Raw genomic sequence first — 16,734 nt, forward strand, 5'->3', positions numbered from 1 at the left:
TGAGGAAGGTTCTGCGGTTTATCTATACGTCTTTGATGCAGGAGTGTGTAAACGGCTGACTGATGGGCTGCCTGTCTACACAGCTTCAGTGTCAGCTTTCACGTGGGCTCTGCTGTTGGGTTGAAGAGGTCAGGCCTGATCGAGCTGTCATCAATCACCTCATCAGCACGAGCCAGCCCGACCACACCTGATGGATGGTCACCATAGTAATGCAAATATTTCTCACCACAGGAATATTTGTACTACAATATCAACTTCTTCCCCCAGGTGTTCATGTATCTTTCAACAGTGTAGCACAGTGGCAGTGTAGTATAGTTGTAAGGAGCAAGACGTGCACCCAAAAGGTTGCTGGTTTGATTCCCTGCTGGGGCAATGCTGTTGTACCCTTGGGAAGGGTAGTCAACCCACAATTGCCTCAGTAAATTATTATTATTAAAGTATTATTATTATTATTATTAGTAGTAGTAGTAGTAGTAGTAGTAGTAGTAGTAGTAGTGTCCATGTTTCATAGTGAAATGTTGAAGGGACTGATGATATTAAACAAAGGTAGTATTAGCTGAGGATATTCTGCAGAATGTTGTGATGTGTGCATAGTGCATTAAAAGGTGGCGCATGTATAGTGACCTCAATGTATACTGCCTGTGTATGTGTGATGTATGATAGTCATCTTCGCCTTGGGTGTCAGAGTTGACAATGCGTGGGTGGTTAAGATTCGCACAGGGTCGTGCTTACATGCTCAAGTGGGCATTGAGGTTTCTATTCTACACGGGGGTGAAGGAACAAGTTTCTTCTGGGTATTTTCTGATCTGCGCTCAAGTACTGTAGGTGGCAGCATGCACACTGAGGTTGGCTGTATCTACTGAATCCACCGAAGAAGAAGAAGCTGCGCAGACTGTGACGTAAGGCGTCTGCAAATTTCTGCAAAATCTGGCAAGAAAAACCATGCTCGGTGTGTTGTAGGATGTGAGAGACACAGTTATTAATAAGAAAAGGAGCGTTGTGGTTGCAGCAGTTTCTAAAAATAGCTAAACAAAAAAGACACTCCACTTAGTAAACGCATACCCACCATGTCTGTAAACTACGCGGCAGGACTATCTCCGTACCCAGACAAAGGCATATGCGGACTTCCAGAGGTAAGCGGTGGGAAGATAGGCCGTAGCCTCGGTCTTTCCTAGATAGCCGGTTTGAGGTTTCCTGTGTGCCGCGAAGCAGCGTGTGTAGAAGTATAAATGAAAACATTTAATATATAGTATTTATTGGACCTTCCATACGATATGCGGTTATCCATTTAAATCTTTTAAATTAAGGATGCTTACCTAGAAATTAATTTATAAGCGAGCTAGCTAGCCCGGTTAGCTGACCAGCGTAACAGTGCTAAACTGTTGCTGTTTTAGAAAGCGTTTGGTTTTTAGCTTTACATAACATTTTGTAGCTAATAACGTTGTGGTAAAGACTTAAAACATTAGCTAGTTTACTAGTCTTCACATAAACTTCACAGAGACTACCATAACTAGCGATCTGGAAAAAATCTACAAAACAGTTTCAAAGTGGCAGTCTGTGGACGTCAATTTTAAATTCCTTTTCAGGTCTACCGTATTCTAATTAAGATTTCCGCACAGGTGTAATAACGCGTGCGGTTGGCTAACGTTAGCTTCATACTGCTTTAGGGATTGTGTTTACCCTCCGTGTTCTAAGCCTCAGTGACCGAGGTGCAAGATCAAAACATGCATTTTAGGATTCGAGAATTGTCCGATTTAGCTCATGATGAGTAGGCTGTTTGTTTTATTCCATGCACTTCTACATTAAAGACAACATAAAATTGCGCAGGCGTCTTGTCTGCTGTGCCACTGTTCTTAACCTCAATTATATCAAACACTCCTGTATTAATAGGCCTCTCCCAACTCCACTGATTCAAAAGGAGCTCAGTAATTTGTAGTTTACCATTTTGCAGGGTTTAATACATTCAGTAATTGAATGCATGTAGAAGGTACTGGTGTAGGCAGGTAAGCTAGGGTGCATTGGAGATGTGGTAACAGGAGTTACCCCCCCCCCCCTTTTAGGTGTTTGACACTCCCGAGGAGCTACAGAGCAAGGTGGAGAAGCTGGCCCAGCTGGTGCGGGAGTCCCACTACATGGTAGTGCACAGTGGCGCTGGGATCAGCACCTCCACAGGGATACCTGATTTCAGGTACGGCAATCTCCACTCCACACACACTACACAATGTACCACTCCACACCCTGTCCCAGCTACAATGTGCCCCGCATCCCCCCACTACCCCTCACCCCTCACCCACATCCCGAGCCAGCAGTGTGTCATCGTCAGACTGGAAAAAGACCAAACCATGACACATCCATAATAAAAGCCCAACAAGGTCTCAACAAGGTTTGCTTTGGAAAAAGCAAAAAAAGGAAAAAAAAAAGTTACAACCTGTAAGAAAATTTTGAGCCAGTTAGTCTGAAAAATCTAAAGCTAGGCAGTGCTTTTCCTTTCCACTTGATTTGGGGCTTTTGTATTTCCCTCTCTCACATCCTGTCATGTAATGAACGCTGCACCTTTCTCAAAGAGTAGCCTCTGTTCTGGAAACTTCTTGGTTCTGAAGGTAACTTACCATCAGCGGAAATGGGAAAGCGGTCTTATTTTGTGTTGCCAGTAAATGCATTACTTAATGCTTCTTTCAGTCCTCATACTATTTATCTGTATCAGTTTTTATCTGCGTTTGTGGGACTTGGTGATTTACTGGCAAGGCAATGAAAAGGAGCTAATTGTCTGCCTACCAGCACCTTCAGTGTGCATATTCAGTCCCACAGGAGAGCCAGTAACCAGTCAGCTGTGGTAGTATATCATCACCATCAGGGGGAGACATAGCACTAAAATGTTTCTACACATTTAAATGTTATTGGAAGACCTGCACCTTAGAAACAGTAGCTGTTCGCTCAGAGCATCAGCGATTGACTGACTGATGTAGCAACCTGTGCTGTTATGTTTGACATCTAGAGGAGCTAGAGGTTGCAAAGCCCAGCAGAAGAGTCCAGGCTTGTGGCAGCAGTGATTCAGTGTTCAGTTCTTGTTTTCTGTATGAAAATGTTGGGTCATGAAATATCTGAGCGCACAGGTGTCCGTATGGGTCTGCTGCATGTCATACAGTATTTCACGTTGCATTGTCTGCTGTTGTCTAAATAAGCAGGAAGAAGCATGTTCACCATAGGTATACAGGTAAACTACTAGATTTTGTGTGCATGTGTAATAGGTGCATGTATTCAATAAATAGTGGAGTTATAAGGATCCCACTCAATTGTCAAGGAAGACAAATTACTTTTTTTATCTTTTCTCCAAATTTGTTTGGTTTTTATAGATGAAACCAATCATTTATCCCATTAATTTTAGATCATAATATCTAAAAAAAAACAACCAATACATATAACCTTGTAGACATCCCAACATGATCCCTTGAGCCATAATCCAGGTACAATTTTTGCAAGTGCCATTAATAAATAAATAGGTTATTCATTGTGTCTAGCTGCTGTGGTGATATAAATCACTTGGTTTGTCATGTATAACCTGTATAACGTATAAAAAATCGGTCCAAATGCCATGATTATATGTATTCTTGTGAACTTGTGTTGAGTACTTATTGGATGTTTTTCTTTCAGTTTTTTTTTCTTTTTTACAATATAGGTGGCAGCTTTTGTCTCTAAATGTTTTTGAATATGTTTATTGTTCTGCATTGTTTTTATTGTGCAAGACAACTAAATGAGATAATGAACTGCAGTTCTAATGCAATGCAAATTTCTGTGCACAACAGAGAAAGAAAATATAATTTGTTGTTAGTGATCATTTTTATCTTGTCTCAGATGTGTCTGAACCATGTTGGTTGTGTTTTTTTTTTTTGTTTGACCTACAGTTTCATCTAGCTAGCCATTTTCACTCACGCTGCTATTTCAGTCTCAAATAAAGGACAAAATGGGACAGTTTGTGGTCCAATAAGGTGATAATGTTTTTGGCTGGCGGGGGGTGTGCCTCTTTCAGCAACGTAAGGCAGCATTTTGAAGTTGGTTTCAGTTCATTTATTCCATTATGTTAGCATGGGGATATTCTGCCACTGTGGTGCTAATGTAACCTTCGAGTGCTCTGCTCTGAAGTGCATTCACTAGCAACCTTGGAGCAAAAGTGGATGATTTGTAGGTGGCTCAATGTTCCCGTGAATCTGACTTACACCACCTGTCGGGCAAATAGATGAGGCTGGAAAGAAATGAGGAACAGCTGACCCGTGTTCGGGTTTTTCCCCTCAGCATGCTCTGCGTGGCCTTTGTGCCAGGTGGGGGTTTCTGCGAATCGCCTTGCGACCAGCTTTGCAAAAAAAAATCGAATCAGAATTCGGCTGGGAGGTGACAGACGGAGAACAAAATGAGCATCAGTGAATCAGGCGGCCACATCACGGCCTTCACCTCTGTCTTGCAGTTCACTTCCAATTTGCACATCCATGTCTTCCGATCGGTTAGAACTAAATATTAAATATAGGTGTATATGTTCAACTAACCTAATATCAGTGCCTTCACCATCCCAGTGAACTCCCCTTTCATTTCACTCTGATACTTTTACTGCAGTTAGCGCATTGACACACTGGATGAAGGATGGCTTTGAACGCAAGATCATTAGAACCCAGGAAAAATTGCTGTTTGTTAACTTCCCAGCATGGAGTGTCTCTGCAAGAAAGGGAAAGCAGGAGATCTCTTGTGTGTAAATGTTCTGTTTGAAAAACTCCAGTCGCACCATTGTATTTCTGAAAAAGGGTCACTTTGAGATGCTCATTTTCTTTGAATGTGAACGTGCAGTCAATGATCAGTTTTAATGTCAGTACTTCAAGGATTGTGTATCATTTGGTTTCTTGCAATAGATTAGCGTACTGTTTACCCTAGTATTACATTTGAAAATTGCTTTGTATGAAGCCTGGGGGGTCTTATTTGCATATTATGCAAAAAATACAAGAAATTGATTGGCTCGAAGCAGTACGGCTTTGTTCAGTGTAAAGGAAAAAATGTGTGAATACCATTTGAAGAGTGCTATCCAAACTGCCAATTAGTAAAAGTTTCCAAAGTGGCAGAAGAAGAAAGAAGGGAGAATGTAATCTCAGCTAAAATAAAAGGGTACTGCCCGGTGCTGTTTGGCCCCATAAAAATCCATAGTTGTCTCTCATCAGTATTCTTGAAGCAGAGCTGCTTTATATAAAAGATAATTAATTGCTTGCCAGTTTCCCTGCCTGAGAGTGTGAGTGAATGCAGGTTTCTTTGCTGCAAGTCACTGTTTACACAGAAAAGGCTGCAGTTTTATGCAGGAGGGGGGAGATTATGATTAGTAGCTCTTACGGGCTGTAGAATATTCATGACTTCTATTTAGAATGCGCATCCCTAATCAGATGTCCCTGATCAGGGATACGCATCTGTGCATTGGGGACAGGCCTGTATGTGTGAGAGCAGGGGTGACCAGCCCTGTCTGCACAAGGTACAAGGGAACAGCAAAATCAATGTCCCTTTCTCATTTAAACATTAGGAAACGAGAGGTTTTTCGTCAGATGCTTCAGTACATTTCTTTGGGGCAGGAAACTAGTTAATCATTTGGCCTTACCCTTAGACTTTTGGTATGATTTTTTTTTTCCTCTTTTCTGGTCCTAAAACTATTACCACATCATAGCGTCCCTGTACCTACACACCTAGATACAAGTGAAACTGTGTGTTTGTGTGTGTGAGAGTTGGTTTGTGGCAGGGTGTGTGTGGGTGAACATGTATGTGTGTCAGCGTGTGTGTGGGTGAACATGTATGTGTGTCAGCGTGTGTCAGCGTGTGTGTGGGTGAACATGTATGTGTGTCAGCGTGTGTCAGCGTGTGTGTGGGTGAACATGTATGTGTGTCAGCGTGTGTGTGGGTGAACATGTATGTGTGTCAGCGTGTGTGGGTGTGACCCAGTGTGCCGTGTTCCCCCACAGGGGCCCGAATGGGGTGTGGACGATGGAGGAGAGGGGCGAGTCGCCCCACTTTGACACCACGTTCGAGGACGCGCGTCCCAGCCTGACCCACATGGCCCTGCTGGCCCTGCAGAGAGCAGGCTACCTCAAATACCTCATCAGCCAAAACGTGGACGGCCTGCATGTGCGTTCAGGCTTCCCCAGGTACCACCAGAGTGCACTAAACCAGAGACTGCAAACTGTCTTACTTAGGGAGATTTTGGTTGGTAATGGAAGATCCCAGTACTGTTGGCATTCAGAGAAAATTGTGACGGATGACGTGTATGTTACCACGCCTCTTTATGAACTAATAAACTAAGCTTATGTATATTCGTAAGACAGAAAGTTTCAGGCAGACAGAATTTTAACTGTTATGCGCTTGGAGCTGAATATCTGTTCGTTAAATAGAATGTCTGTGGTTCCAGTTCTGTCAGGATCTAAGGAGGCCAGGCATGGCTTTGCTGTCTTGCCTGTTGTGGCTCTTTATGAAAATTCATGAGACTAAATCAGAACGCTTCAGCAGCAGAGGATACCGAACTTGGAAAGCTCAGCGCACAAGTTATTCAATAAATATCTGTGGTACGCGCCACAGGGGAGTAGGATGACAGGGCTAAAGAGGCACCGATTTTAATAGCATGCGATTTGGTTTGATATGGTGGGCTCGCTAAGCACAAGTAGTCTTGATCACATAAAGATCAGTGAATCTGTGCTGAATCAGCTTAGTGCTGAAAAAAAACGCACCCACGTTCATTTCCTCCGCTGCCCTCTACTTCAGATCCTTCCAATTCATCTTTGCTTTCAAGAAAAAAAATACATACACTGGCTTTGATTTCAGTGCCTTCATCACGCCCTTTAACTCACCTTTCATTTCTCTCTGAGACTTTTACTGCAATTAGCACACTGGTACACAGGACCAGGGGTGGCTCGAGACTTCAAACGCAGCTTCAGTAAAGCAGGGGTTTCATGAAGAAATCAGAGTCCATGTTTGTTCCTCGTGGATTGTGTGTCATTTTGCTCGTTGGCACAGATTAGCGTACTGTTTATTTACTCTTACTTCACATTTAAAAATAATCATTCAAGCATTGTTTGTCCTGCTATGAGAATGTGTTCAGACTCTGTACCTAATGTTGGTTGCAATGAATAAATCATTACATTAATCTCCCATCTCTCTCTCTCTCTCTCTCCCATCTCTCTCTCTCGTTCTCACTCACTCTCTTCCCCCCCTCGTCTTTCCCTCTCTCTCTGTCTTTGTCTCTCTCCCCCTCTCCCTCTCTCTTTCTTTCTCTCTCTCTCTCCCCCTCTCCCTCTCTCTCTCAGGGACCTGCTCTCTGAGCTGCATGGGAACATGTTTGTGGAGGAGTGTGGGAAATGTGGCAGGTGCGTAGCAGGTATCGGCAGGTGCGCGGTGCTGTTGCAACCGGGACAATTGAGCAGAAAGTCCACCTGAATATCAAAGCAGCAGCACAGAATCAGATAATGCCCCAGACAGAATGTTTTCTGAAATGTCTTGTTTTTAATTGGCAAACCTTGGTACAAAGAAGTGTGGGTGAAGAGAAGGCTTGAGAGTTGGCACGCTGACAGATGCCCGCTGGTTAAGCGGAGATGAGCTGCAGTGTTATCTGATGGAAGGTGTATTGTATCCAAAGTCATGCTAATTGCTAAACAAATACAGTGCTACAGTACTCACCCACCCAGCTAAGTTTGCGTAAAAGGTAGGCTGCCTGTTGTTGCAGCTTTACTTGCACTCGCAGTTTTGCAGCTTTGACAGTACCTCTGTGCTCTCTTCTGCGTTCCCCGACGTTGCCGTGTGACGTGCGATCTCGCTCTCACAGGCAGTACGTGCGGGACAAGGTGATCGGGACGATGGGCCTGAAGCCGACGGGCCGGCGCTGTGACGTGGTCCGATCCCGCGGACTCCGCGCCTGCAGGTAGCACTTCCCTCCTGATCCGCCGCTGCTCCGCCCACAAACACCCGAGCCGTGTTTCATGGGTCCGCCATTGTTGCGCGTGCATGCATTCACATGTTTAGTGTCATTGTAAGGCGTTTAGTGTCATTGTCATTCAAGTCCCCATCGGGGCACTGTTTTTGTTCCCTTGAGCAAGGTTATCAACATTTTTTCAGTAAAATATCCTGCTCTGTAAGTGGATATGTTAAAATGTGACCCGTGTAAGCCACTCTGCATAAGATGGGTAGATGTGATAATGCAGTGGCAGGGGGAGGTGTAGCCCTCACCATCTCATTTCGCCATCAGCGGTTATGAGAGCCGAAGGAACGTGGTGTCCAGACGCTGAGTTAGAACAGTGTGAACGCACCATGTGTGTCTGCAGGGGGAAGCTGATCAGTACTATCCTGGACTGGGAGGATGCTCTGCCGGACCGGGACCTGAACCGTGCTGATGAAGCCTGCAGGTGCGATCCAGCTTCCTCTTTCTGGTTTTCCTACTGTATTTGTGTGTGTGTGTGTGTGTGTGTGTGTGTGTGTGTGTGTGTGTGAGTGTACGTGTACGTGTACGTGCGTAGGGGTGTGTGTGTGCGTACGTGCCTGTGTGTGCAGGGGTGGGAGTAGTGTGAGGACAGTCACAAAGATGGTTAAGGGAGCACCGTTACTAAGAGGGTGGTGTGTGTCTGTGTTTTTGCATGTGCAGGCGGGCGGACCTGGCGCTCACCTTGGGCACCTCCCTGCAGATCAAGCCCAGTGGCAACCTGCCTCTAGTGACCAAGCGCAAGGGGGGCAAGCTCGTCATCGTCAACCTGCAGCCCACCAAGCACGTGAGTGCCATTACACGCCCCCACCCTGCCACTAGGTGGCGCAACACACTCACCAACACACTGACACACAGACACAGGGATAGAAGGACAAATGGACACACACACACACACACACACACACACCCACCGCAGACAGAGGCAGAGGGCAGGCAGTCTAGCTAATCAGTAGACACTGCAAAGTGTGGTGCAGTGGTTAGCAAACACAACTCCTACCCAGAGTGTTGTGGGTTTGAATCCAAGGCAGAACACTGCCATCGTACATCTTGAGGAAAATAAACATCTCTTATATATATATATATATAAGATATAAGATATAAGATATATATATATCCTTGTAGATGGTGTAATGTTTTCAGCGTGTAGCATGTTCTGTGTGAATGGTGTATAATGTTAAGCACAGATTCAATGTCAAGAAATGGAACGTAGCATGAATGTCTCACTCCAAGGTGGAATCCTAAATGAAAACAGTTGGATGCTTTTTCCTCACCTGGCAGTTTCATTAAATTAATCATGAGGATGTACCACCTCTACCGAAGCTTAATATGATTTCTTATCAGTCTCCCTTATTGCTTTCACAGATAGCTATGGGAAAGTGCCTTCGTTCAGAGATCATAGTGCATCTCACATGGGAAATTGTATTAAATATTTCTGTGGGACGTATATGCTCAGCAATCTTATTTTTAGCCGCTATTGTTCTAAAAAGTTCGACTTTTAAAGTTGCAGAGGATTGAAGTTGTTGAGCACCCCATGAATAAGTTCATATCAGATAGAAAGAGGACAAAAAGATGAAAATGTAAAATTCCTGGAACATCACTGAGTGGAAAAGATAAGGGAAAATATGAACAACTTGTTTGCCTGAGGCGTTTGCAATTTACAGTTGCCATAGCACCAGCTATCAAGTGCTGAGTGACATCAAAACATTCACATGATTAGAACGTTCCAGTTCAAATATATCTGTAAATCAATGAGTCATATAATACAAGCTGGAGGAGCAAAGCCTGCCTTGAAACTAATGTCTTGTTATTTCTCTTGGCTAAAAAAAATGTACTGAGGAAAATGAATGGAATTGGCAGGTTTCCACTGTAGAGGTGGAACCAAGCTGGTTCGTTGTAGAGCTTGACCAGTGTATTGATAATGCTGTTTTATTAACCTGTCAGCATGTGCCCTCCTCCTACCAATCATATGCCAGTGTTTTATTAGGCTGCCATAAAGCAGCCTTCCATGAAAACAACCTCGTCATCCCTGGAAATATAAACATGTGCATTCTGCGGTCTGGGTCTGTGAAACAAGTGTTCATTCATAAGTCCCATAGATGGACCTCAAATTTCACATGATGTTTCACATGGTGGCAGCAGTTGAGTAGAGTAGTGTATACAGCTGCCTTGGACAGGCTGTGGCCGAGTTCTCTATCAAATCAGTTGCTCTAGAAAATTTTATTTCCTTGCATAGCCGTAACATCGAGCGGTCACCAAAGCTCTCACCCCGGCTTGTTTGAGGGCTGCGAAGGAAAATGTCATGATTGTCGATTGTATCGCTGAGTTGATTGTGGGTTGGCGTGCTGCAGTTAAACGTAAAAAGCCACAGCTGCTCCCTTAACACATCAAAGTATGCCCTTTGAAAATCAGATGTATTTGATTCGTACTTTAAAATGATGTGTATCCAGCAATAGTTGTTTGCTAAATAGTGTTTAGACCGAGCAGTGGAGATACACAATGCAATAGTTGTTAAATGTGCTAAATATGCAAATAGACTAGTTCTACTAATTCTTGCTTGTAAATATAGTAACCCTAACTAGGTTATCTATCGGTGGTGTAAGCATGTTACAAACTAGTTTGGAGGATATGTCTGCATTTATGCTGCAGTAGTAGGGTTTTTACAGTTTAGTGATTTCCATTGTTAGGAAAGGCAGTGACAGTAATCCAGCTGTCCTTTTAGAAACCATGTCGTGTTGTACTTTTGTCTAATGTAAGATGAAATAGGGGGTGGGAAGTGTAAAATATGCCTACATAAAGTACTGACAGTCAGTGAAACGTGTCCAACTCCAACACAGGTTTTTAAGAATGGACCATTTATTTTAGATGTTAAGCCGTTTTGTTTTGATGGAGAATGTCAAGTTTTTTGAAACATGGGATTTCAATAAATAAGAAGTCCAAATATATTTGTTTTTCTTGCCAAACCTTTGATGATGCTTATGAAAAGACTATGTGTAGATGCATTGGTAATCGTCAGGCTTGCTGTCAAGAATATCACCATGGCTATCAGACGCAAAAATCTGTTGAGGATATTTCATCAGACTTTGCTCTGTACAGCTGTAACCAGGAGGGCTCATTACTGCCCTTTTCCACTGTAGAGCTGGACCCAGTGTGGGTCATTGTATCCTTTTTGTGCTGTAGAGCTGAAAGCAGGCAGGCTCATCGTACCCCTTTTCCACTGTAGGGCCAGAGCTGGCTCAAATGAGTTCCAAGTGGTGGCTGCTAGATGAGCCAGTCTGGTTTCAGCTCTAGCATTCCAACCCACAGACATAAAAGCACATACAAATCATAATGCCATTTAAAAGATAAAATGCCAAAATGCTTTTAACCAAAGTTGTTTTTTTAAGATGTTATCAAAAATATCATTCCAAATGTCTGTCTAAAACCAAGATAACGCTGGGAAAGATTGGAGTGGAACTGCATCAGATACATGATGTATAATTGAACACCACAGTGCTCAAATGATTATGGATGTTTTTAGAAAAAAGTAATGTGGTAGTAATTAGTGGCCAAGGGGGTAAAGGCATGTTTTTCCACAACGGATTTTTTTTGGTTAATTTTCTATCTGCTGTTACTCTGTGCCCAGCAGAAGTTGTAAAGCAAAATGAACTTTCATCATGTTGGCATAAGTTCACAAAATGGGTCACTGAACACATCAACATGATTTCGTCATCTGCAATTTTTTATTTTCATTTTGAGCTAACCTTTTGCTGCCTGACTCATGAAGGAAGATCTCTGGAGATTACAGAAAACCCATTAAATCACCTCTAAACTTGCCTGAACAGGAAAATTTTCTTTTTAAATCCTTTCAACATGGTTACATTTCAATACATGGTACTCTTTAATGTATAAGCCTGGAAAATTTTCAATTCAGATAAGGCATAAAATAAAACCACAAACATATTCTGGAAAAAAAACTTGATGTTCCTCTACCGGAAATAGCTCTGTTTTTGAAACTTCCAGAATTCTTTGTTCTCTCTCTGACAAGGGCACATCTGACATTATGGCATGGTGTTACCAATTTATAGCTATAACTGAGTTTGCAGATGGCTTTAAAAGATAATTTAATTTATCAAACTCATGAAACGATTCTGAAATGTTCGTAAAACATTATCTCTCTCTCGGGTTCTGACTCAGAGGAGATAAGTGCTTTTTCCCATGCTTTTATGTGGTTTCTGAGGTGCACAGTTTTAATTTATTTGTATTCTCATCCTAGATGCACGCCTCCATATCTCAGATGTAGGTGGCCTGTTTTTGTACATGCTGAGTTGATTTTACACATGTGTCAACCTGCCTGTATATGCACAGCCAATGTCCTGGGGGCTGGCTTTCACAAGCGTTTTATCTTTAGAGGGAGGGCCAAGAAATATGTGAGCCCTTAATTGCAAAAATGGCCAACAGTCTGAAATTCAAATCCAGGGAGGAATTTCCGAACAAGGAGTTTTGAATTGGGAGTGAGCAAGGCAAATGAAAATGATGAATGAAGAGGGAAGTCCACCTCATGAATAAAAAGGAGGATTGAAACAGCAGGGGACCTGCTATCTGGTCTCATCCCCGGGTGGGAAGACAGGGGCAGGGTGCAACATTACAGGAAGTGACAGGAAGTTACAGGAAGGTGTTGACCGGCCCTCTGTTTACAGATCATTAACAGTTGTGTGTATGTGTGTGTGTGGCAGAGAGCGGTGACAGTGACGAAGAGGAAGGCTTCGGTCGCACAGATTAATATTATCACTTACCAAAGCTAACGATTTTACAATATTGAATTACGGGGGCTTGAGTCCATGGTAAATCGGCTGTTTAAAGCCATCAAAAAAAAAGCTGCTGGAATGAGAAGCAGAGAAGTGAGAGGCTCCACTGGAGCCAGACGTGCTGTGAGTGTTAAGCAGCCGGCGTTTTGGCAAAGCGGGCTCCGTTCTCCTTCAATGTCATTCAGCTTTAAAGGTTTCCTTCGGTTTACTAAGTGTTTTTCTGTGCTTGTGATTGCTGCCATTGCTGTTAACCCTCGCTTTTTTTTCCTTCCCTTCATTTGTTTGCTCTGATGTCTGAAGGTTTTTATTTAGTACTTTTTATCATTGGAAAGGTTGAGTTATTTTCTTTGGGTGTGTGTCTTTGTTGCCAAATAAAATAAACCAGCTGTCGTGCCCTTTGCATTCAAACTGTCATTTGGCAGGCGCTCTTATCAGCAGAAACTTACAAATTACGAGTGCAAAATGCATTTAATGAAGTGGAATGAAATTGTACAAAGAGGATAGCACTTTGTCTGTAGAATTTCAATATTCCCTTGCTATCGGTCACATTGTTAGTTCTAGAATATTCTACGCTGTGACATTGCCCTGTTTTCTGAATGCGGTCACCAACACAGCTGTACACCGTTTGTCCCGTTAGGACAAGCACGCGGACCTGCGCATCAGCGGCTACGTGGACGAGGTCATGGGCCAGCTGATGAAGCTGCTGGGACTGGAAATTCCCAAGTGGGAGGGGCCAACGCTGTGCGAGAGCTCCACCGACGCCAAGCCCCCTCTCCTGGCTGCCGTGAAGACGGAGGAGAAAAAGGAAACGAAGGAGGAAGGAGCAGACAAGTCTGCTGTGGCAAAGAAAGAGGAGGTTAAGAGTGACGACAGCCCCGCCTCCGCAACTGACACGCCCTCTCCCCCGGACAACACACGCCGCCAACACGAGGGAGAGCAGCTGACCTCTGCCAATGGCTCCGACCCCTCTGACGGCACAGACGACCCTCCCCTGCCCAAAAAACCCAGAACTGAGCCAGGTCTGCCCTAGCCCCCACCTCCAGCCAGCAGCCACTGAGAGAGCCTCGGCCGTGGGGATCCAGCGCGGGGGAGAGCAGCCCGCGCACAGCTGGTCTCCTGGCACAGAAGAGCCCTTGTGTATGACCTAGTGTGCACTTCAGCACGCGCTGGAGCGGCAGTGAACAAAACATCCTGTAGGGGGCGCAGTGGAGACTGACAGTGACGGAGCAGTGTAAAACAGTGCTTCGCGGAACCTTTCACTACGCACACCAAGCTAGTCCACAGCCAGGAGGCTTTCCTGTGTGTAAACCCTCCACTTATAGCTGTGGTCCAGGGGCTCAAAGAGAAATGAGATGCAATGAACTGTCTGTTACTAGTGCACTGGTCCAGGCAGGACTCCCTCCTTAGCCGTGCTTTATAATAGCCTTTTTCTCCCTTGTGTAGATTTAATCTAGCAATCAAAGGTCTGTTATTTTTCTTTTATGTAGTTCTCACAGTTTGGTTATATTGTCCCATTTGTGTGGATTCTGAAAAACCAATTCTGAAGTCTCCTTTGGGGGGGATTTGCAAAGCCCCTAGTCTATACACTGAAACCGGGGAAGCACTTGGGTGGAAAAATCAAAGCTCGTTTTCAAAGTCCATCCTGAAACATTTAACGCCTTCTGTGAAATGATTTCTCTTTTTTTTGTTGCAGTTGTTCCAAAGCCCCATACTGTGAGTTAATTGCGACCATTGTCCTATCACCGTTATTTGCATGGCTCCTTTATTCCCCCCCCAAAGTGAATGAATAAGTGTTTCTTAAGTGAATGGGAGGAAGATGTGGGCCAAATCTCTGCAGGGTTCATCAGTGAGGGGCCGCCGCGGGAGGTCTTCCGCGGAGCGTGGAGTCCTTTCACTCCAGCGTGCGTGGCAGAGAGCTGCGCTGGCTCTGCTCGGGGGAGAAAAAATCACTCGCCTCACGCATATTCCATTTCATCTCGTCTCATTCACCTCATCATATGCTTTTATTTTTATTACTTTTATACGTTCTATAATAAACTATTCTCGTTTTTTTTGCTGTGTGTGCGCGCACTCTTATTTTTAACTGGATTGTGGAGGAAGGGTGGTGTGTGTGTGTGTGTGTGTGTGTGTGTGTGTGTGTGGGGGGGGGGGAGAATAATTGAGCATCCTGCTTGTGCAGACTATGTGATGCTCCATACTTCCATACTTAAATGAAGACAAAAGAGCAGTCTTCTGTCCTGCAGTTATCCTGGGATTTTATGCTTCTATTCCACTAGTTAATAAAATAGAATCCAAACCTGCCAAGATCAATCCAAGTATCACTTTAGAGTTTATTACATTCAAATAAACCCAGTGTGACTGTCCTCCTCTGTCGTGTTGGTAATAAATTACTTAGGCTGTCTGTGGAACTGCGGTTTGGGTGGCCTGGAAACTCCATGCCTTGAAGAGTTCATGAATTGTCAAGTGTATTTCACAATGAATGAGGTACGCTTGACGCCATGTTAAACAGAGGGGTTTGTTTTGTTTTTAAATAAGGTGTTTTAAGTGTTTGGAAGTGCGTTCATCTGAAGGTTAATTATAGTTTCAAAGATGGTTGTTTTGACATGTATGAATTCATGGAAGCACAGCGCACCCCTTGTCACAGTTCAGTTGACCAGTGAAGATGGGTCACTTGTAGAGGCAGCAACTTGTCAATGTTTTACCTGTAAACATTCTCTTAGATGGAACTGTTATTATGGTGTTTTGGACTATCCTTAGTAATACTTATCAATAGCAGTCTCAACAATATTGAATTAAAGGCTTATTTATGTGTGTTCACATTTAGTGCCTTCAAATAATAAACTCCCTCTCCTGTGGTTGGCTGTAACCAGCCCGTCTCAAGGTGAAGGCATGTTGAGAGAGACTAAAAGCATGTAGGGCAAGTTCGCACCTGCTTTCCGTCGGTGGGGAAAGGGATTCAATTTGCACTCAGACGGGCAGGCAGGTGTGCAGAGCGTCCCCCCTGCGGCCCCCCCTGGGAAAGGGGCACCTCTGTGAGGTCGCCTGCCAGCGCATTGAAGCACGTCGTAAACCATGCACCGCCGGGCGATAATTGCTCCAGCCTTCCACCGAGATCACCAGACGCATGGGTATGAGGGAGCTGAATGGCAAAGCCCTCCTGTCATGGCAAAGCGCCACAGAAAAAGCCTCAAGTGCAGGGCTGTCGCAACCTGCTGTGGGGAGGAGCTGTTCCGAGGATTAGAGTCCATTAACTAATGTCTTTGTGTGTATAGCTTTTTTTTGAAGCAATCTGAAAGAATTTGTGGAGCAATGTGTGTGTGTGTGTGTGTGTGTGTGTGTGTGTGTGTGTGTGTGTGTGTTTGCCAATGCCCCCTCCCCCCAGAAGTTTTTATCTGTCTAAGTGGTTTTGCGCCTATCTCCTGATCCCCCTTGCAACCATGACAAGCTGAATTAAGTATAGTGCAAGAGCTTATTAGCAAATACTGACCTTCTGCAAAGTCTTCATATAATTCATCCAACTCCATTTAACCTCCTCTGGGGTTTTTTATTCCAAACCTGGAAATGAGATGAAAGAAAAAGAGGTTAACTGTGCTAATTTTTGGCAGCAAAAGTTTTGACAGACTGATGTTGAATCATTATCAGGAAAGGGAACTCTGTGAAGAAGCTCTCTTCGCAAACTGTGTTCCCTCCTCTGTGTCATCTCTCTGATCTCCCTGCCCCCCTCTGGCCAGAACACCTTTCCTCTTTCCTTCTCTTTCTTCATGTTTCTCTTCATTCTTTTCTCCCTTTGGTTTAACACCCCAAACACTTTCAGTAAGTGCCCCGGGGTTCCTTAATGAAAACAATGAGTCAGACCCAAAGGATGACACCATCACAGTGCCATAATCACTGCTGGGGCATTGGATTTATTATATTCCAGAGGGAAGACTGCCCCTTACTGGCCAACCAATGCTATGTCCAGCATGA

General features: G+C 44.0%; 1 protein-coding gene across 1 annotated transcript; it reads left to right on the top strand.

Moving 5' to 3' along the window:
• Nucleotides 1-886: 886 nt before the first annotated feature.
• sirt6 (sirtuin 6) lies at nucleotides 887-14,252 on the top strand. Its single transcript, XM_036554484.1, has 8 exons — nucleotides 887-1,133; nucleotides 2,061-2,188; nucleotides 5,982-6,164; nucleotides 7,317-7,376; nucleotides 7,832-7,927; nucleotides 8,328-8,408; nucleotides 8,645-8,768; nucleotides 13,406-14,252. The coding sequence occupies exons 1-8, from the start codon at nucleotides 1,068-1,070 to the stop codon at nucleotides 13,796-13,798; spliced, it is 1,131 nt and encodes a 376-aa protein (XP_036410377.1). The 5' UTR covers nucleotides 887-1,067; the 3' UTR covers nucleotides 13,799-14,252.
• Nucleotides 14,253-16,734: the final 2,482 nt, after the last annotated feature.

Source organism: Megalops cyprinoides, chromosome 20, assembly GCF_013368585.1.
Source record: "Megalops cyprinoides isolate fMegCyp1 chromosome 20, fMegCyp1.pri, whole genome shotgun sequence".
Taxonomy (NCBI): Eukaryota; Metazoa; Chordata; class Actinopteri; order Elopiformes; family Megalopidae; genus Megalops; species Megalops cyprinoides.

Coding starts and splice junctions, on each gene's coding strand:
- sirt6 (XM_036554484.1), top strand. CDS start 1,068: ATGTCTGTAAACTACGCGGCAGGACTATCTCCGTACCCAGACAAAGGC. Junction 6,165..7,316: donor GTGCGTTCAGGCTTCCCCAG/GTACCACCAGAG, acceptor TCTCTCTCTCAG/GGACCTGCTCTCTGAGCTGC. Junction 7,928..8,327: donor CGCGGACTCCGCGCCTGCAG/GTAGCACTTCCC, acceptor GTGTGTCTGCAG/GGGGAAGCTGATCAGTACTA.